The 21,778-nt window shown below is 38.5% G+C and overlaps 1 protein-coding gene and 1 long non-coding RNA gene across 9 annotated transcripts in view; one reads left to right on the top strand and one right to left on the bottom strand.

The window, feature by feature from the left end:
* RIC1 (RIC1 homolog, RAB6A GEF complex partner 1) overlaps positions 1-13,326 on the bottom strand; it is a 55,628-nt gene extending 42,302 nt beyond the window's left edge. For 7 of the 8 annotated variants that reach the window (XM_072859021.1, XM_072859020.1, XM_072859018.1 and 4 more), the window contains exons 1-2: positions 13,178-13,326; positions 2,591-2,698 (exon numbers count right to left, since the gene is read on the bottom strand). In XM_072859021.1, coding sequence (XP_072715122.1) covers positions 2,591-2,698; positions 13,178-13,318 — 249 coding nt within the window. In that variant the 5' untranslated portion in view covers positions 13,319-13,326. Of the gene's footprint in view, positions 1-2,590; positions 2,699-13,177 lie in introns of those variants that run through there. The other variant, XM_072859025.1, reaches the window with a different exon arrangement.
* A 1,659-nt stretch (positions 13,327-14,985) lies between these two features.
* LOC140651196 (uncharacterized) lies at positions 14,986-21,407 on the top strand. Its single transcript, XR_012042295.1, has 3 exons — positions 14,986-20,118; positions 20,243-20,336; positions 20,433-21,407. It is a non-coding gene; the product is annotated as an uncharacterized lncRNA (long non-coding RNA).
* Positions 21,408-21,778: the final 371 nt, after the last annotated feature.

Here is a 21,778-nt window from a genome sequence, read left to right as displayed (position 1 = left end):
TTAGAATTGCTAGGAGATTATAACAGTGTGAGAACTGCTTAAGTTTAACTGCATACCATTAAAGCTACTAGAGGTATTTTATAAAGCCTTAGATGCTAGACCAAAGTTTGCCAAAGTACAAATAGTAATTACCTCAAAGCATGTGCTACAAAGTGATTTATTTTCATAGAGATGCTCTGAACACTCTGGCAGTCAGAAAGAAAAAACACTGTATATCACTGCTCTAGGGGACATTCAATCCAGACTACACTCCGCATCATTATGTCATTAAAAAAAAAAGTGAATGTACGACTTGGCTATTAAGTACATACTAACCCTTCTGTTCACCTTCTTAAAAACAAAGTACAACATAATTTTATTAACATAAAACCACTACAATCAAGAAACTCAAAAGCACAGGTAATAACAGGTGAGAAACTAAATCACCTAACTCAGCTTTCAAACTAGTATTTTTAGCTATTCCACAGGACTTCAGTAATTAACTGAAGTTAATTCAGTTCAACAAAACTAGTAGTACAAACTGTTCTTTTTTTAATTAATAACTTGCTTTGCTATTGCTCCTTCATTTGTACTCGTTAGTTTTCCTCTTAAGAAAAATTCACAAATAAGGGAGAAAAAGTTTATTCTCTTTGAAAGAAGTTCACAGTTTTACTTGGGAATAAAAGTATCATCCATTAGCAGGAACATCTTCTTCATTAAGCTCCCAAAACTGCCTTTCCACCCTGTCTCTCTAGAACAAAAATACCAGTATTTGTAAATGTGGTTTTTCAGTAGGACTCATTAACTGTTTCAAATTAAACTTCATATATATTCCAAAAGCATATTAAAAAAACTTGCAAAACAGAACTGGTGTTAAAACTACCATAACGTGCATGCTTGACTGTATTATTTGTATATATACACCAAGGAGATGCAATATACGTGTAAGAAACGTGAAGAACATTAGAAATCTCATGACATTCATTATTTTATAAACTGTTTGACCATTTTCAATTTTGATTTGTAAAACTTAAGTTTACAAACTGAGACTTTATGGGCATTTAGATTCTAACATCACCTTCCAAAAAGAACACTATACATTTAGCTGCTGAAAAACCTGAAAGTACAGTAACTGAACTGGCAGAAATTAAAGCTAGTCTGACTGTCAGCTGAACCATACGGTCTCTTGAGCAAATGGATCCCAACATCACAGAAAAAACATAATATGCAAAGTAATTCAATATAACAATTTAAATCTCTTCTGAACTACTGCATAAAGGTATAATTAAAATGTGTTTGGATAGTTTACTTATGATTATATGCTGTATTATAAAATTGAAGAATTCTTTTTTTATTCATCATAAATGTTACAGAAGTCTCCTTTCTGTCTTTGCTGGTAACTATTCACATTTGCTAACTGAAAATATAATCTGACACTAACAGAAATACTTTCCTGCATTGACTCCGTGAGATCTTTTAGAAAAGTCTACCCCTGCATTACACACAAGAAAACAGGAGCACAGGAAGTTTAGTTGACTTAAAATCATGATGATATTGGTAGAGACACGAACTATTCCATAAACCAACTGGTATTTTCCACTAAGATAAAAATATCTGATTGGTTTAAAAACTACAAAGCATCACAGGCATCATTTTAAGCACAAAAGATGGTTTATATTAGGACATTAAGTCAGTGTACCAACAAATACAGTAGTTGTTATCCAGTTTGTAATTCCACATAATCAGCTTCTGACAGGGAAGTTTAATCACTTCATTCTTCTCTTCTGCACTTTCTCACAAGAAAATCTTAAATACAATAGCCTTGATTTTAAAAGCTAGAAAAGAAACTTACCCAATTTAAGACCTGGTCCTAATGTAAGGCCTGACCAAAAGTCACCAAGAGTATAATTCCATATTGTGACTCCTATAAACTCTACTCCCACCTTCATTGTGTCTACCTTGCACCTCAAATTTTTAAATGCTGGTGCTGAAATAGTCTACTTCACTGCTGTGAACACAGCACCAGCTACAAAACAAGGTTTTATTTCCATGTGAGACAAGATCTCATCTTTACCTTTAAGACTCTCAACAGAAGAGTCTATGTATCACCTATCACTGCCCTTGTTTCTGTGTTCTTGGTGCCTTGCAAATTTTTTTTTAATCACCAAAAGATACTGCATCTTAATAAAGCCACAGTTTCATCCTCTTAAGACCCACCTTTCTGAAACATCTATAAACCCTATTTATCAAGCTAAATATGCTTATGCCACCTAACTCCTCAACTATTTCTTTCATTCACGTCTTTAAATTCCCTTATTCTTTGTGACCAGACTACTAAAGTAATGAGATGCTGGATCACCCCTTGACAACACATCTAAACATTATTTTAATACAAAGAACTGCAGTTCATTCTTCAAGGGAAAAAAATGAATGAAAACTACTAAAGGAAGCTTCTATCATCCAAAAAAACCTTGGTACTATTATATATTTTCACAAGATAAATATCAGTTAAATGTATATACAATCTGCAAGTTTGTATAAGCACAGAAATTGGTAATACAAAACTCTTTGCAATAGTTTAACCACAGTAAGAAGTAAAAACCCTACTTACTGAAACAGCTATCATGGTGCTGTCAGGCCGCCATTCTGCTTGTTTATAAGGTCCAAACTGAGAAGCTGCTTTTGATACTTCCTTGTAGCTTACAATTAACACACTGGGCTGGAGGAAAAAAAAAATAATTACATCTCATATCTAGAAGGAATAGGATGTTTGTTATATTGTGATATACCTGTAAACAACTATGTTTCCTTAACAGCAACAACACATTTCCCTTGAAGAGGGAGGTTAAATAATTAGTGCATATTTGACAATGCATTATACAATGGTGCTTTTAAAGGGAGTTTATGCAGAACTCCTGCCACACTGTCATTCCTAATCTCACTCTTTCAAACCCAGGACATTTAAATAAAATACTTCGTTTGCCCAGAAAGGAGTCATTGCAGAATACAGAAGTAGGGTGACTGACGCTTAAAATGAAAAAAAGCATCTTAAACAGGCTCCTATAATGAAAAGGACTGTCAAACTAACTAGGATGAAATATTCAATAGAGTATTTGGTACAATCCATTTGCTTAGTTTCTACTAAATGGATGGGCCATTGTATTAAGGAGAATGATAATCAGGAAATCTGTTTTATATCTCTTCAAGAACAGGTTGCCAGAAATTGTGCAGAAAATCCACCTCTACCGTTTGCTGAAAGGATTCTCCATATGATGAGATGCACCCATTAGCACCTTTCCTCCTGGGAATGGAGAAGAGCTTTGGGGTCACAAAGACCAGACAAAGCTACCATAGGCACTAAGTTTTCATTCCCTTTCACGAAAGCAATTGAGAGCTGTGACACAAAAACCTAATAGAAAGTTACCCTTCCTTGCTCCAGAGCTTAGAAACATTCTTCCTCCTTAAATATATTTAAGAACTGGTTGTTACTTCCTTGCTCTTGAACCAATAACAGCTTTCAGCTTAGATAGGTATTCCCCATTCTGCTACCTTCCACAACTGGGAGGCGGGGACAGAGAAATATGTGCATATATATTAGTTAGATGACAACTGTACTTCCTCAGCCTTAGTTAAATTAAACAAGCCACACTTTTCTTTTTGTAAAAGAAGTTTCCCCTCATCTTCATAATAGATCCTCTCCCTAACTTTATCAATGCCAATTTTTCTTCCGAGTTGTAGTAGCTAAAAGAGCACACTTCTACAGTAATCACTCTTTTTACTGAAAGTAAAACTGCTTGGCAAAGCCCATCATCCACCATTAGGACCACAGGTGATGGCAACTTACTATTGTTCTTAGTTAGTTTACTTGCTCAAACAGCAGAAGCTGGTACAACAAATCTAAAAGCATTAATTCTACCCAGAAATCATGTGGGTGTCTGCTACCCCAGAATTCGGTGGGTATCTACTACCATCATATTTGGAATCAGTTGCTTCAGTTTCCCTTAAGAAAAAGCAGAGTTACAAACAAATCAATTTAAAAGGGAAAATCATATGAAATGAAGTAATCAAATGTTTTCATCATACATACAAATAAGGAGCTGAATTAATGTCACACAGGCAGTCTTAGTGTTGGTAAATTCATAGTATGACTTTGCATCCTGTAAACAGCATTATTACTTAAATTTCACACCCACACAGAACTGAATTATCAAAAATAAAGTTAAATATTTATACTGTAAAGTATAACAAGCAAACGAATCTTTACTCTAAGAACTATTTACACCAGCTTTTTCAATTCATGTGGCTTCTTTTGCAGATATTTGCAAACCAAATTATCTAACATTAAATAGATAACTAATTATTCTTATCAGATTCTTATTGATCCTTCTCATGAACTACATAGCCTTTCACTGCTTGGCTTAGACCCACCTTAACTGCCTTAGATATACAGAGAAAAAGTGCCTTGTGACAGTACAATTTGGTAATCTGCATCATTAGTGCAGATTTGAAGACCAATCTTAAAGCACTTCTGTGCTTCAAGCATTTTAGCAGTAGGCAAAAAAAAAGTTTTAGAAGCTCATTAATGCACGACAATTTTCTTTCTATATTGCTCCTTTTACAGAACATAATGACAGTATTTGTACTGCAATGTTCTTGTGACATTTCTTCACGAGAGAGCTGCTATTACATCTTAGAACCTGGAAGAACGTTCTGTAAACACAGCAGCTATAAAATTTAAACAAATTCATTTCTAGACTGATCTCATTTTGTGCCTTACAGATGAAGATTAAAGGAGTTAACATCAAGAGTGCAAGCAATCATTTTTATCCTTTTGCAGTTTAAGTAGCTTCTTTTCTTATTAGAAAACAGACCCACTTCTAATTCAATAGGTCACAAAGGCTACCTAGCTAATGGTTAAACCATAAATATTTCAGATACCATTTATTTCCACATACTCCACAACTCAAAAGCATTATTTCGTATGTGAGGAAAACCCTAACATACAAACTTTATCCCCCTGTTTACAAGCTTCCCACAAAAGTGTGAACTGCTGCAAGGTTAACAAAGCTAGAAGAGCAGCTCAATATCCTGCTCTGCTCATGCAAGAGAAAGAGAAATGGTCATTTTACATCTGAAGTCATTTTTCACATCTGAAGTCACTGAAGATCTTTAGTGGCACAGGAGTAAGTATGTTCTATAAACAGGAACGTATCAGCCTAATTTTAATTATTTGCCCCAAGCAGAACAAGCCATTAAACACACATTTTAACAAAAATAAGGGCCTGGTTAGTACAATACTTTTATCTGGTTAGTTTTAGATATTTAATTCATAGTACAAAAACAGTAGGGGTTTAGATTCTATTACACAGAATTATCCCTAAATCTTTACATTTGTTTCTGTTGGAAAAACCAACTCTCCACGTCGGCTTCATGAAAACTCCCTGGTTTTTTCCTCTTCACACTTCTGCATGCAGCTACTAAAATTATAAAGAAATCTAGTTAAGCACAAATAATGAAACATGCACACTGTCTCAAATAAGCCAAGATTTTGATCCTCCTTCTTTATAATGCTTAAAATCTGCTTGCTGAAATATTAATGGTAGAGCCACAGCTTCTGGAGAAACTGGTGATTCCAGAAACATAGCAAGTGACCTAACAAATAGAGTTGTTTAAAAAAAATAATTTGTCTACAAAACAAAAGTAAACACCTTCAGTTTTTAAGGAAGAAAGAACAGAAACTAAGGAAGAAAGACTTGAGCAAGCAAGTTTTTACTCAAATTGCCATTTAAAACTAGCAAAAGCTTCCCAAAATAGATAAGAAGCATATCTGGCATTTTACAATCTGCTACAGAGAAAATCTGGCATTTTGATATAGTACATTTTGCCTCTCAGGAGGAATGTAAGGTCAGGCAAAACAGAAGCTGCCACTCTCTTATAAACATAACAGTGGAGGTGTATGTTTGCAGGGTAACAAAAATGGTGAAAAGAAAAAAAAGGGGGGGGAGGGTAAGATGACCTTAAAAAGAATATAGTAGTATCATTACCAAAGAGTAAACAAATTCTGCCGTGCTCCAGTTAATGCCACTTAAAAGAGAGAAACAGAACTTCTTGTTCCCACAGTTAAATATACTTTATCTTCTTCCCTTCTTATACATCATTCAGCTACCTTTTCACAGGAGCACTTTCCACAGGAGCTCTTACTCCAAAATCTTTACGCTTCTCAACAATGCCTTCCTAGCATAACATGCTAAAAAAACATGCCTTTTTTTACTGATGCGAGATTATGACAACATTCACAAGAGACAGCTGAAAGCAAATGTGTTTTCGATGACCAATACTGAAATAGAGGAATTGCACTACTTATAAAACAGTAAGGTAGCAAGCTAGCTTCATGAGCAAAGACACCTAACTCAAACTACTTTAAAATTTGCTTTTGTTTCATTATCAGTTGTTGTTGTACATTAAGAATTCCTTTGGACTCTCCACTAAGAAAGATGAGCTCTGCATTAACATCAAGACAAAATACCTAAGCAAACAATAAAAAAAAAAACCCACCACAAAACAACACACAAAACCAAACCCATGAACAACTAATTTAAAATTGTTACTATTTTACTTAATTCTACCTGACCAAATACAACACCTTTCCCATTTCCCTTTTTTAAGCAATAACTAAGAGCAGCATAAGTAGTCTCAGAACACTGAACCATATAAAGTAGTTTTTATGAAGAAATCTATCAAGATATACAAACCCTGCAGCAAATTCTCTCAGCAAGCTTAGACATGGGATATTACCACTTCACTTCTTGTAACACAAACATTCTACCACATCTGACATAAATGCAAATCAAGTAGACATTTAAACCCTAAACTAAGACATGTATGTTGCTCTGAACAGGCCATCTTTAAATAGGACAAGTAGTACAGACTTGAACAGCGGCCCTCGCAGGAGCAAGTGTCTGTCCTAATTGAGATGTTTAAAGGGCTTTGAAGAAAATGACACATTAAGCAACTGGAGAGAGGTGCAATCATTGTTTGTTTGACAGAATATAAAATAATGAAAAAATGAGTTTTCCTTAATTTGGATTCTGTGGTTTGACTGCTGCAGGTTAATGACAAACTGTGCATATAGTGGATTTAAGAAGTTAAGTAGGACAGCAAATACAATGGAAAACTACTGGACTAAGTCTGAGGAGTAAACACCTAACAGCATGTATGCATTCAGACTCTGAAACTTCTAGTGCTCCTTTATTTTTCGCTGCTCCCTTACCATTAACTCACTTGAACCCAGAAGGAGAGAGAGCAAGACAGGAACACTGCCATTTATAGTCACCCAAAAAATTACTAAAACTATGAAGTAATACTCTTGCTCAGGCCTGTGGATGTTCCTGTAAGACACCAGCACTCCCATAATTTTTTATGCACAAAGAAGTAGTTATTATATCTGTATTAAATATTTATAGCAAAATCATATTCTTGCCTAAATTCTAAGAATGTTGCATCAAGCAGTTGATATAGTCATACTCAAATTCTTATGTACTGCAAAAAGTTAAATGCTTTTTTAAAAATACTGATAAAGTTGCACTGAATCCAACTATTTCTACCCAAATAATACCCAAGAACATTGAGAAGTTCTGAACGTTTTGCCTAGCCTATCCATAGCCAACATGTTCAGCTCTGAGCTCCATTTTTTATTTTGCTCTTTTTATTATAACTATAAATCCAAAGTAACTTGAATTTTAAACTCAAGTAAATTTCACAATCCTTAATACTTCCTTCTCTCTTTTAAAGGATTCTCATCTTTAATGCTACCAATTCACTATTACTAATTTACTTTCCAAATAATTTTTACATTTAATTACAGCTTTCAGACACTGAATATCTGGAAGACTACTAGTCTTTTCACAACTGTTATGTCTTGGAAGAAGATTCTTGTATTTGCTGAGACAATGCAACAGTATTAGCAGCTGACAACACAGTATTATGTATGGGTTTGGGTTTTTTGATGTAATATCAATACAAGAACTTGCATGGCTGTCGATAATTGTTAAAATCCTAATATTCTCATCCCCTAACAATTTAGTATACTAGACATCAAAAATTAATCTCATTTAGAATAAAGAGGCAATTTATTTCAAAAACACAAATGTTCTGTTTCGTTTTATAAGACAAATGCTTCGACACTTCATTAGGCTGTAGGCACAAGACAAAAATCAAAAACAGGCTGTTCTGATGAGCTTACGATCTAAACGACAAAGACAAGGCTGGGAGAAAACAGAACAAAAGCCTGGTGACACTGTGCACTTTACTTTGTCATTAGATGGTCTGTGCTCCCCTTTAAAGGCTGAAGCTTTGTAGGTTTATAAACGAATAAACCAGAAAGGTTAGATGGAGAAAGGAAAAGCACGCATGCATGCATAAAGAAGAAAATTCATTAGTAAGGACCAGAAGAAAAAAAAAGACCACAAAAAGCCATTTTGTCAGTAACAGAGATACAAGGTGGTGATAAAAGAATTTCTAAACGCAGCGTTAATTATAAAAACATAACTCCTTTAATTAAGTTTTAAAAGCAGCTGGAAACCTTATAATCAGCAGAGTATCCATCCAATAAACACAGTAGACACAGCTCCCAATACTGGGCTTCACATAAGCTACTGCAAAAGACTTCAAAAAACCAAAGTGCATGAGAACTGTCAATCACTACCTCTCCCAAGCGGAAGTTTTCAGCTAACCTACTGCTCAAAAACGTTGCCAATAAGAAAGGCTATATTCTATAAATCTATCAGTCTAACAGGTATTTCTTATTTATTTACTTATGTAACCACCAATACATCTTTATAATAGAAGCAACAGCACAACTGTTACTATTTTTGGCATATAAAAAGAAATGGCCTTCTCAGACAAATGTTTGATGGGTATCAGTAAGAGGTTAGTATCTCAGGGGTTAAATTACTAAGCAAAAAGCACAGCAGAGAGGCAAGACATCTTAGTTTGCACTGATGCTATTGTGTCATATTGTTCACAATACACAACCACTTACTTTGTCTCTTGTCCATTTTGCAATCAAATTTCAGCTAAAAGGAAGGAAAGGGCCACATACAGTAATTCAGTAAATTATTCTGCTTACAGTTCCGAGATGAAAGCATAAGCCTGAAAGCATGGTGAAAGCATAATTTTTTTTTTCTTTTAATGGCCACGTGTAATAAAAAAAATTACAAAAACAACTGCCTACTTTTTAAATATATTTATTCATGTATCATATGAACTATAAGCACTGGTGTCACAAGTAACTCCTTTTATAGCAAGCCAAAATTCCAGGTTACACAGATCACTTCTCTAACAGAAGCACAGTCCCCTGATTTGTCCCATTTGTTTAAATAACATGCATGCTTAGATGTAAAGTACATATTAAGTTCAATTCTAATATTGCCACAGCTAGGGACTGAAAAGCACCTAAGTGCGCATTTAGAATGAATACAGATTATTTGACAATCTAGGATTCTGACATGCATGCTTTCCCATAAGCTTATAGTTCCTCTGGGTGATCTGATTCAACATCAGATCATCACAAAAAACCAGGAAAGTTTAAAAACAAGAGTAGATGTAAATCATAAGCTGATAAGCACCTAGGTAATTAAGAAATGCTGCTCAAAATGAGTAGTTGGGGCAAGCTACTCTTCGCTTCAAAGAGCTTACAAAACTGGTTTTAACTGGCACAGTCATAGCAAATAGTCCAACAACCTCCGGTATTCTTAATTAAATATTCAAGGCCAGTAGTTATTCCTGCAATTGCACAAGTTTGTTAAGATTAAAGAAAGGAAATGCTGAACTATATTTATACATACAACTACATCATCAGACTATTCTTGTTGCACACAATTCACTCTTCAACACTTACAGGGGGAACTCCACTCATCTATCACACCTCCTTCTTCAGTTGCATACATCTTCCCTTAATGTCTAGAGCCCTGTGGGTGAATACCTAGAATTCCCTGTACTACCTCAAGCTCTTATTTCATGAGATAACCAAACCAATTTAAAATTAAAAGCCACTACTGTTAAAGGAGCAACACTTTCAATTAGTCAACTACAACACTCCTTTGATCCCTTCAGGAGCTGAAGAAAACAGGCTTCTACTTGTTCAACAAGCTGAACAACCCTGTAAAAGCCATCACTAGTTCACCCTAAGAGCCACTAAAATACAGGTGCAAGTAGGAAAGATCATGACACTTAGGACTGCACAGCTGCCTGATGAAACCTCACCTTTGGTGCCCAAGTCAATCTAATAAACATCAATTACCTAATTTTAGCATTTCAGAAAGTTTCTTTCATGGATTGAAGTTTCTCATTTCAAGCATCCACTTAACATTACCAGAATGAAAACACGGACAAGCTTTCCAATGCTGTCAACGAAAACAGTTTCATTGGATCTTACTGTCAAGGAATCTTCTGAGGTACCTAGGCCAAAAATTTCTTGATTTAAGAAAAATACTTGGAACAGCGGTCTCCAAAATGGGATGCATTTAATACAACCCATTGGGGTGCAAGAAAAAATTTTTTTTTGTACTATTACTAAATAAAAATTTTAAAATGTGTTTATTTCAGCTTTACTTCATTCTTTTTTTTTCCTTTTCAAACCCTGGCACAGGCTTCCTAGAGAGGTGGTTGATGCCCCAAGCCTGTCAGTGTTTAAGAGGCATTTGGACAATGCCCTTAATAACATGCTTTAACTTTTGGTTGGCCCTGAATCGGTCAGGCAGACGGGCGAGATGATCGTTGTAGGTCCCTTCCAACTGAAATAGTCTATTCTATTCTATTTTTTAATTTCTATGTTGTGTATGCTTGATAATGTGCATACTAGTACAGTAGCACTTGCATATAATTCATAAACAAATAAATGTACACATATTGGGGGTGCATGCTCAAAAATCTTTCACCAATACTGGTGCGTGATCAAAAACGTTCACCACTGGTCTTTTCTATCCACAATCCAATCTCTCCCTACAAAATAACATGTAAAACAGTGAAGGACTTTTGGGCTCAAAAACAATAGCAGAATTCTGTCTGGTTTTACCTACACCATTTACCACAGTTTCTAATCTTAATACCTATATTGTTTCCAAACCAGAAAACAATCCACACTTGGGGATAAACTTTCCTTAGTTCCCTTAGTTCTTAGCACATGGTAGGTGAAAAGAAGCTTCAAACGTTACCATCTCACTTGAAAAATACACATACTGAATGTAAATTCACACACCTGGAAGCATTTCAAAGGGCGCCCTGTTCTTGAAAAATTCAAAACAGAACTTCACCAGCCTCATCACCTCATTCTTACATGAAACCTTTCATATATAGTTGAGACAGTAATAAGTCTAAGAAGAACATTAGCCTGAAGGCTTTTCTACTTCAAGAAACTGAATTAGTTCAACCTCAGCAGAACTTAGCCTTGTTCCAAAGAAGATACTATTGACAAGTGAAAACATTTTCTAGAATGCAATAATTTTAGTTTGTTTTATAAAAGTCCAACATATGATTTTAAGCTTCACCTTCAAAAACAAAACAAAAACCACCCAAAACCCCAGCTATATGCATAAAAATAATGCGAGATATCCTCTTACAAAATACTTTTAACTGAAACTTTTGCTTTACAGGATTTTGCTAACAGCCTGATGTCCACACAGGTGGTGAGATTGTAACATACTCAACAGGCTTGATCACTAAGATCAGTCAGTAGTCAAGGCTGGCACAAGTCAGCACCTTCCTCAAAAGCACCCATTACATACTAAATTAAAATGTATTTAAAAAATTTTAATGACCTGTAAGTTTACTCAGCTTTTCTGCATCGAATGAATTCTTTTAGTGCTCTGTCTGTAGCCAGTTATACAACATTTAACATTTCAAAACAAGTCCAAGCATGTAAGTTAATGAAACTTGTCCTCAGGAATAGATGATAAAGTAAACTACATTCTCTAGAATGTAGGGCACATCTTGAGAAGCATTCTACAAGCCTGTTCTTTTTTATGTATTTTCCTGGAAAAGAAGATCAGTTGTGCTCTGTTGACGGACTACAACTATAGGTTTAACAACTGGCAAAAGCTAGAAGAGTGTACACTTCACCTACACTATGTGCCACAAACCTAACAGAGGCCACATGACGATGTTCACACAGCGTACTGACTGGGCTGATACGTCCTAGTTGCATACTTGTATAGGTTAAAAAAACAGCACCAGCACTTCACCCAGGAACTAACGAACAGCCATGCAGAGCGCAACACAAGGTAAAGTGATGAAACCTCAACACAACTTAAAACAAGATTTTAAGCCTATGACTGTCATTTGATACCTTTCAGTATCAGCTTTCTAAAACTGGATTGCTAGTTTTCTCCTGTAATCTGAGATGAACTCTATAAATTATCTGGAGTTGGAGATATTTATAGACAGATTTAGGCTCTAATCTAGGCAGTATTTAAAAAGATCCAGCATCAAAATTTAAAGTCAGTATCACAGCTGTTTCATTGCCTGCATCAAATCAAACACACAAACGCCATTTCTGTTACCACACTAATTCAAAGTCAATTAAAAGCAAGGCATTTAAGGTCAATTATTCACATAGTCTCAAACTGGATGTTGCTAGAGCAGCAACTTCCATGCAAAAACTATGACAATTCTTCTGTTTAGGGCCACAAAACTTTTAAACTTTTCATAAAAAGAAAAAGTTCATGAACTTCTGTGTTATATCATTACACAGAATGTTATAGTCTGTTCTGTGTTTTATAAAAAATGTGTTTCATATCTCCCACATTCATATGTTCTTTTATGTAAAACACAGAACATACGAAGGCAGAAGACAGGAAGCATATTTGAAAAAAAAGCATTGCTACAAACATTCTTAATATTAAGCTTAAGCGCTATTTAAAGTCAAAGTAAAAAAAAAGTTGGTTAGAAGTCTCATTTTCAGGAATAATAGGTATTAACCCCAAGCAGATTGATCTTACATATTTTCTTAACCCTACATTGCTATCAGTAAACATCGTGGCTTAACCACTCTGATTCACAAATAATGAAGTATTCTGTAAGCTTTAGTCCCAAATTTTACAACCCCTTCTGGAACAGGAACGAAAAGAAACATTTTACAGATGAGAGGGCTTTTCTTCTGGGAGAGCAGGGTCTGAGGGCTAACAGGACTATGGATACTCACTCTGCAGTACCAGATGCTTAGCTGAGATGGGGATAAGACTGCGAAGAAAGCTCTCTGGGGATCCGTCTGGATGTGAAGAGGTTGCTCCAGGGACTCCAGAGGACACAACAGCCTCTTGGGCCAGCCGCTGAGAAAATACATGGCTGTAGATTTCTCTCTTCCCGAGACGCGGGCTCCCAGCTCACTCTAGGCTAGGCGGCGGGCGGCGGGGACATCGGCCGAAGGAGAGACGCAGGAGAGCTCGCTGCCCGCTCGACGGCCTCCGGACGAAGGGCTCTGACCACCGGCCGGGGGCCGACCATGCATAATCACCAGCAAAGCGACGGGACCCCTCGGCTCACCACCACCGCCCGCGCCCGGGAGGGGGCCGCCTAAGGCCTCCCCGCCGCCGGGGACCGCGGGCCGTCGCCCCCGGCCGCCGCCGGTGCTCTCACGCGGGCGTGAGGGCGGGAAGCGCCGCAGCCGCCGAGGGTCGAGGCGGAGGGGAGTCCGGGGACGGGCGAGAGCCAAGCGGGCCGCGGCCTGAGGGAGACGGCGGGGGAGGCGGCCGGTCACTGCTCCGAGCGGGCCCGCGGGAGCTGCGGCGGCTGCAGCGGCGGCTCCTCCCTCCTGCGGGTGCCTTGCCCGCCCGCTCTCCGTGTCGCTGTCGTCGTCGTCGCCACCGCCGAGGCCCCCGCCGCCATCTCCTCTCTTCTCCTCCCCTTCCTCCTCCTCCCCCGCTACGGCGTCCGAACGCCGCGGCCCGGAGCGCGACGGCGGCCCCGCGGCTGAGGGAGGGGGCGGGCGAGGGCGGGGCGGGGCCGGGCGCGGAGGCGCCCATTGGCCCCGGCGGGGGGACCGCGCGGAAGTGACGTCAGAGGCGTCTGAGGCTCCCGCCCCCGGCCCCGAAAGACTCCGTGTCAAGGTTCCGGGCGAAAAGGCGCGCGCCGGCGCCGGCGTCGGAGGCCGGGAGGGAATGGGCGGGGGAGCGCATGCGCATGCGCTTGCGGGGGGGGGGGAACGCGGGGAGGGGTGTTCTGCGCAAGCGCACAAAGGCGCTGTCCACCGCTGAGGGGGGTGTCTGGTGACGGTCTGCGCATGCGCGGGGGGGGCCGCGGGGGGGGGGGGGAGAAGGGGGAAGGTTAGGCCGGGCCAGGCCAGGCTAGGCTAGGCTAGGCTAGGCTAGGCGGCGAAGCTGTCGCCCCGCCGTGACGGGGGCGTGCGGGGGCCCCGCCGCAAGTGGTCGGCGAGGGGCCAGGGCGGCTCTCCGCCAGCCGCCGTGACAGGACGTGTCCGCAGGGCGGTAAAAACAGCTCTGAACAGGCAAGCTGGGAGGCCGCGGCGCTCGGGTAAGGCTCGGCCTCTGGCTCCCGCCGCTGGCGGTTGGGCTGCTCACGCCTCACGGCTCTGGGAAGCCCGGGCCTGCGTCGGGGCTCGGTGCGGTCGGAGCCTTTGCACGAAGTAGGTGCCTTTCGCACCCCAGGAGCTGAAGAGGTTGTTTAGTGACAGAGGGGTGGTAGGGTGGGCTGCTGTAGGTGATCAAGACAAGTCTGGGCGAGAAAGACCTGTGAGTCACCAGCACGGATGTTGCCATTGAGGCTGTGTTTTGGGGACAGGATGAGCACTGGTGCAGCGTGTGTGCAGTATCATGTTTTTGGCGTCAAGCTTCTGCCAGGTGCTGGCACAAGCATTTCTCCCAGGTGATGAGTTGGATCAAGGATCTGATTCAACTGAAAAAAAAAAATCACCTTTTTTTTTTTTTGCTAGGGTTTTTTTTTTTCGTTTGCGACCTGTTCCTTAATTTTATTTCCATGATTGGCCAAATACTTTTATTTGCATATTAAGGAGAGTGTGGTGTGAAGGATGAAAAGTAGAACCTAAAGCTATCGCTTTAGATATAGCGAATGAGGCTTGTTAGTCTTCTCTTGTAATCGGAAAATAAAAGGAGATGGAAGAGAACTAAAGGTAGATGTCCACACCATTGCAAGGGCAGTGCCTTTGTTGGAAATAAATAGCTACTGGTAGAAATAATCAGGAAAGTTTACTGAACCAGTCCCCTAGCACTGCTTGTTAGAGGAGTTGGTCTGGACTGAGCTGTCCCAAAACAGGTCTTGCTGCATACAAATTACCCAGTTCCCTTCAAAGAACACCATCAGTGCCCACACCTGAGGCCTGCTCTCTCCTAACATCTTTTTGGTAATAAGTTGTTATTACCATACGAATACCAAGTTCCAGCTGAAATATTTCTGTCTAAACACAAACACAAAAAGAGAAGTGAGTTATAAGGATGTGTATATTAGAATCCAGACAAAACCATAACATGCCTTGGAAAAAAAAAAAATAGTAAAGGAACAAAATACCAAGGTATTTCATACCCTAAACTTTTAAGTGGGCAACTTGGAAACGCCTTACCATGAAATTCCCTGCTGCCAGATAGATGCCAATCAGTGCTTCTGCTACAAACACCCTCCTTGCTGTAGTCTCTTCTCTGAACCTTTTTTGGCCTGCTTTTTTGATAGCTAGCCTTCTAAATTAGGAAATGGAAATAATGTTCAGGAGTGTAGCAGCATCTCATTTATTAACTCCCCTTCTATTCCTCATATTATGAAGTAAATTATACAAAATACTTCCTGAAGAATAGCTATGACTTTTAGAATCATCCTTCTGGATTATTACATTTTGCCAAGTTCATCTTGATGAAAGTACAGAGAAATTTCTCAAAGAAAATCCATGAAACAATTAGTAAGGGACTTGCGTGTCTTTCATACTTCTTTGTAGCTTCTTTAGTTAATGCTACAGCATCCTAACGCATGTGTATGTATAAGAGGTAAACATGCTTCCAGCTCGTGCTGTTCCTCTGGAACAATGCCAGGTTGTGTGCTCAGAGCAGCATTAATGAAGGAAACGGCTACTGTTAATAGCAACTACATTGTAGGATTTTGTTGTAACTGTACATTGTGCAAAAAGTAAAGAGACTGAAGTCTTTGTAATGTTTGCATTGCTGCTATTGTTGCTTTCTCTGTGGAGAGGCATGAGGCATGTAATTGAAATTAGAAATAATGATGGTGCAGTGTTTTGTTAGAAGTGTGATTGTCAAAATCGTCACGTCAGTGATATGAACATGATCTAAACTGCCATTTTTGGTACATTTTTGTGGGCTGAATCAAGAACATATTTAGATGCCTAGAATGGTAGTTTGGTAATAATAGACTTTTTAAATCATAGGCTGGTTGTACTTGAGTACAAAAACATAAGCATGTTTCTCAGTGTTGTGGTATGGGAATGTAACTCATAATACCCTGGGATGCAAAAGCTGTGTAGAAATGAAATGCATGCAGAGGACCAAGCTCACAGAGTTTCTTGAACAGTTCTGGCAGTGGCACAGTTACAGGATATAGCAGTAAGACTATGATAACAAAGCTCGACAGAGCTGTGAAAGCCCTTTATGCACAGAGGTCCAGTTGTCAGTTGTCATCAAGTTCACCTAGTTGAAGATAAGACTTGCTTGCAGCTGCCTGCTCAGTGACAGTCATGTTGTTTTGGAAACTGCACTCTTGAGATAGCTGTGTCCTGAAAAGGAAGAGCTCGTGCAGAGCTATGGTAACATCCAGGGACATTCAAATATCGTAAGCCTAGATGCATACGTCTCTATAGCAGGCTAGTGAAAGGAAGGAGGAGACACTGCTGGTGGCAAAAGTAGATCCAGGATGAGAATGTTGCAGGCAGGTAGGTATTCTGCAGTTGCCACTGTTAGACTCCTGGTGTTGATTTGCAGCTATTGCCATGAACTGTCATTTAGATTGCGCAGCTAGCTCTCACTTAATGTTATATCTGCAGCTGTTGCATTAACAGTTATGGGGGGTCAGTCCTTGTGTGTGAAATTTAAAAAAAAATTACCCTTCCCCCCACTATTATCACTGCCAGCAACATAGCTCAAAGGCAAAAAAAAAACTTACAGAAAGGCTGTTAGTGAGGCATGGTCATAGTCGATGGCAGGAAGTTTTTGCCAGGCTGCTTTAAGATGCAGGCGTTATGTCATATAAAACAAAGAAGCTGTGTGACAGTGCGTGAGCATCTGTGTAATGTACATCAAAATATCCATATTAGGTCATCTTAACTTCTTAAAACTGATTATGGAACAAACGAGTCCTTTACCTTGCAGATTTCTGCTGCTGAAGATTGCCACAGATTAGCCTGTTATTTAAACTGCCTGTTCTATTTTGTCATCCTTTGACCCACCAAAAATGGCCTTTTTCACTGAGAACAGATCCATATAAACAGAACAAGGTAGGGCAAATATTGAACTCACTTTCCTATAGACCATCCACAGAGATGATTTCAGAGAGTGAGTTATAATGGTTGTTAACATCCTTAAAGATGAAATCTAAAGAAATATCAAAATCCTAATATCAGAAATGAAAAAAAAACCAGTAAAAGGAAAGTTAATTCGCTATAACACCACAGGAAGATCTTATGTATTTTAAAAGGAAAAGGAAAAAAAACCCAACAAAAAATAGTGGATTAAATGCTAAGGCTAGTCAGCTGCAAAGCCATGAGTTTTAATAAAGCACAGAGAAAAATCACACTGATTATTGCAGACATTTTCTGAATTCAGACAAGAGAGATGGAACAGTCCTGTGAAGAGACTGTTAGAAAGAAGGGGAAGAACAGTTTATTCTATCATTATTGCAAAATCAAAGTCAGCAATCTGTCCTTATATACAGTATATGACCTGAAATACTGGAACAATACTCATTTACAACAGCTAGACTCCATTGTTTTACCACACAGAACAATCATTCTGGAATAGACCAGTACAGTTCTTTTGCATTAATCATTACGATTATACTTACTTTCTGCCAAATTATTTTTTATTTTTGTATTCAGCTATGGTTAAATAGAATAAACAGCTAATTCTGAGCAAAGAAAGGGCAAGTAATAAAATTAATTGGATACATTCCACCTGTTTTTCCTAGTAATCAGTTATTCACAAATGGTCACAAAATCATTTGGCAACATTATTTACCGTTTGATAATTTATAATTTTCTGCAATTAATCATTATTGGTTTCAGATCATTCTCTAATTACCTGTAGATACTCACCATCCATTTTATAGTGGTATGTCATTTCACACAAGTCACAAAGTACTGTTTTCAGTTTTTCACTGGACAATTTATGTAACTAACCAGCAGTATAAACGAGTAGCGCTAGAACTCAGTTTCCTGAGTTTTGCAATAGAGTTTTGCAATAATGTTTCTGGGTTTTTTTCAGTGGATGAACTGAACAACTGACACATTTTTATTTGGAATTTTGGAAATGTGTACATTATTCAAAAGTGGCTTTCACCAAGCATTCAAGAACCCAAACCTAAAATTTGCAAGTGAATGAGTAAATTTGCTTGTGAATTTTGGAGTGGAAATATATGTGGATACAAATATTACAATAAAGTCCTAGTTAGCGTTTAGTTAGGTTTGAAATCAACTAAACTTGGGCCCAAAATACTTTCTTATGTTTACTTGTCTCTGAGAAAAGAGACAGGGAAATCAAAGCAGAGCTCTTACCCACACGTTAACAGCCATGCACAATATATAAAGCCAAATATGAAGGGAGAAAAAGATTTGAAAGCACTGAAACCAACCCATATCACTTAATGCATTCATCATTGTCAGCATCAATAAATATATGTGCCAAAACCATGGGTTAGAAGATTTAACATAGCTCCCACAACATTTGCAGAAGATCGGGTTCTTTGGAATAAAGTCCATATAGAAACCACCCTGAGGACTTCAGTTTGGTTAACTGCTATAAATTCAGTAGGGGGTTATTTTTTAAAAAATTCCCCTTCTACCTGAGTGAAAATATCCTTAGAAATACATTATCTTCTTTCAGATGTTATTATCTGGGTTTCAGTGACTAACTAATACGATCATAGTTTCATGAGTAGCCTGCCACTGAATTATTTGCTCTGTGCACACAATTACTTTGCCAAAAGCCATTGTGGTTTCTGAACATGTCTAGAGAATTGCATTCCTTGAAGGTGTTTGATACTTGATACTAGGCAGCTGAAACGTCCAGCATCCCAGATAATTTTTGAAGTCTTGGCTTTAGGAAGTAAGTTTATTATTTTAGATTCTGGAACACACAATGCAGCCTCTTAAGGAAAGCACCAACATTATGAACTGTAGATAATTTAATGGGATCGGATCACCTCTGGTCAATAAAGAGGCTATAGGCAAACTATATATGGCTTTCCAAGAGGAAAAAGGGATTGTAGAAGGAGCTAAATGACTCTGGTATGCATTTCGTAACATCATTTTCAGTATAAACCAGTGCTGGAAAAACATTTTCTATTCAGTGTAAACAAACTGACGAAAGAACCGTGCAAGCTGCTGTGTGTGGAAAGAAATGAATTAAGCTTTTTTGGGGTGATGGCTGCATGTTTTTACCAGGTAACACCCCATACCTGAAGTACGGGGTGCACACAGTACAGTAACGGTATATTACATGGATATGGAATTGCAGACAAAATGGTTGGAGGGAGAGGAGTTCTTGCATATGGAAGCATTGGTAGAAGGGATGACCTAGACTTGTCTTATGTTACACATTTAAATCATCGGTTTTACTCGGTGTTTCTGGAATTTTGAGAACATTTGCTGTATTGTATCATCGGAAACTCACAAAGTGCACTTGAATTATATTGCTATACATACTATATTGATGCATGTTATCCATAACACTTGTTATGGATACAGTGTTATCTGTAATTGATCATGCCCTGACACCGCTGTTGAATTTGAAGAAGAATGTTTTCAGTCTGAAGATGAGCAGTAAAGGAGGACATACATGTTGGAGACAGGAGACTGATCAGGTAGGCTGTTGGACATCATCTGCAGCATGGGACACCATCTCCATCCAAGAAGCAGGATCCTGACTTACAGGTGTCAAGATGCAAAAGACATTTGTAAGTATCTTCTTGAGCAGATACAAGGGACAAAATAAAAGAAGAGAAAAAAACAGAGGGATTTTCTTGTATATGATTAGTTGATATTAACCTTAATTTTGTCTTCTATGTCTTTTCATTGTAGGCACTTGTCTGGACTGAGATGCATATTAAATAACCTCTGACAGTGTATTAAGGTGCCTATAGCATTAGCCCTGCCCTCCGCAGGCTTTTATTTGGTAAGCGAAGAGAGCTGTAGCAACTCCACTCTATATTGATTATGTATTTATATTGGTTGAGCTTAATGTTCTGGTTCTTTTTAAATATTTTTCTAGCAGATCATCTGAACTTTGGAATTTTATTCCCAAGCTGCTTGGAAACAAACACAGAGTGCTGTAAGTGAACATCCACAAAGTGCTACGCCAACAAATTACACGCTTGTTTTAAGAGCCTGGTTAACTATCAGTTTGTTTGTTAACAACCGTACAGCATCCTGGGCAACACGAATTCCAGTTCCCATCTCTCTTCCCCTTAGGAGCTTATCTCTGTCTATACTGACCTGGCGGTGTCTGAAAGAAACCAGTGATCAATTCAGTTTGTAGTTCTTTGTGATCAGTGAGTACACTGAAAAAAAATCAGCTTTTTGTGAGGGCTTTGTGTGATATTCAGCCAAGTTCATACTGAGGTAGAGCTGTCCCAACATCCCTAAAATACAGCTGCAAGTAGAACTGAAATTGTCACTGTCAGAGAAGGCATCATATTTTTGAGCTGTTTCCTGTTCAAATGCAATGTAAAATAAATGATGTTTGAACTCTGCTTTTTTTTCTATTTATTAATGATCTATTTCAGACTTAAACTGTTGCAGGACAAAACTCAGAAATCATTTATCTCTTGGTAAATTACATGAAAACTGATTGCTCATCCCAAAACATCATTGATTAAATGGTAACCCATTCAATGCAAGAATATCATCAGCATGAAGTAGAGCCTTTTCATTACTGTATTTATGAGTAAATTGCTCTTCTTCATGCCTATCCCCTGCACATCAAACAAAATACGTTTTCCAGTCAGGAGGCTCGGAGCAGTGAGGACAATTATATGCCAAGAGTTCTGATTTCTGGTCTAAGATCCTGCAAGGACACCTGTATGGCCTCTAGGAAGTCACCTAAGTGTTGTTGAAATCTTACTAATAGTATGTGCCTCACCAATCTGTTATGTATGTAAATTAGTTAAGGAGACAGATTCCAAGTTGTGTGTCAAGCAGAAGCTTGTACTTCAGCTGAAGATCTGGAGGGGCAAAAGATGCAACATCAGGACTAGCTGTTAACATACACGTACACAAAAAGTGCAAATACTGTCAGTTATATTCTTAGATGGACCTCATAAATATTAAATAACCTATCGGAAAAATAAACCCATTAAAGAAGAATGCATTAGAAAAATTATAGAGAATTGGTTGACTTTATCCACATTTAGAAAAATATCTAATTAACTATTCTGTGGCCTGTTTAGAGGTTTGACATTTGTAAATAAACACTGTGTGGAGCTATAGAGCTTGTTCTTCTGGAGATGTAAATTAGATAGCATCAAAACAGCAAAATAAAAGGGGAAGTGCTATATGAACTTCTGCTTTTAGGCTACACTCCAGTAGTCACATTTTTTCAGTCACTGAACCATGCCA

The sequence above is a fragment of the Ciconia boyciana genome, chromosome 4 (assembly GCF_034638445.1).
Source record: "Ciconia boyciana chromosome 4, ASM3463844v1, whole genome shotgun sequence".
NCBI lineage: Eukaryota > Metazoa > Chordata > Aves > Ciconiiformes > Ciconiidae > Ciconia > Ciconia boyciana.
Note: the sequence above shows the minus strand (reverse complement) of the source record. Positions and strands in the feature narration are given on the sequence as shown.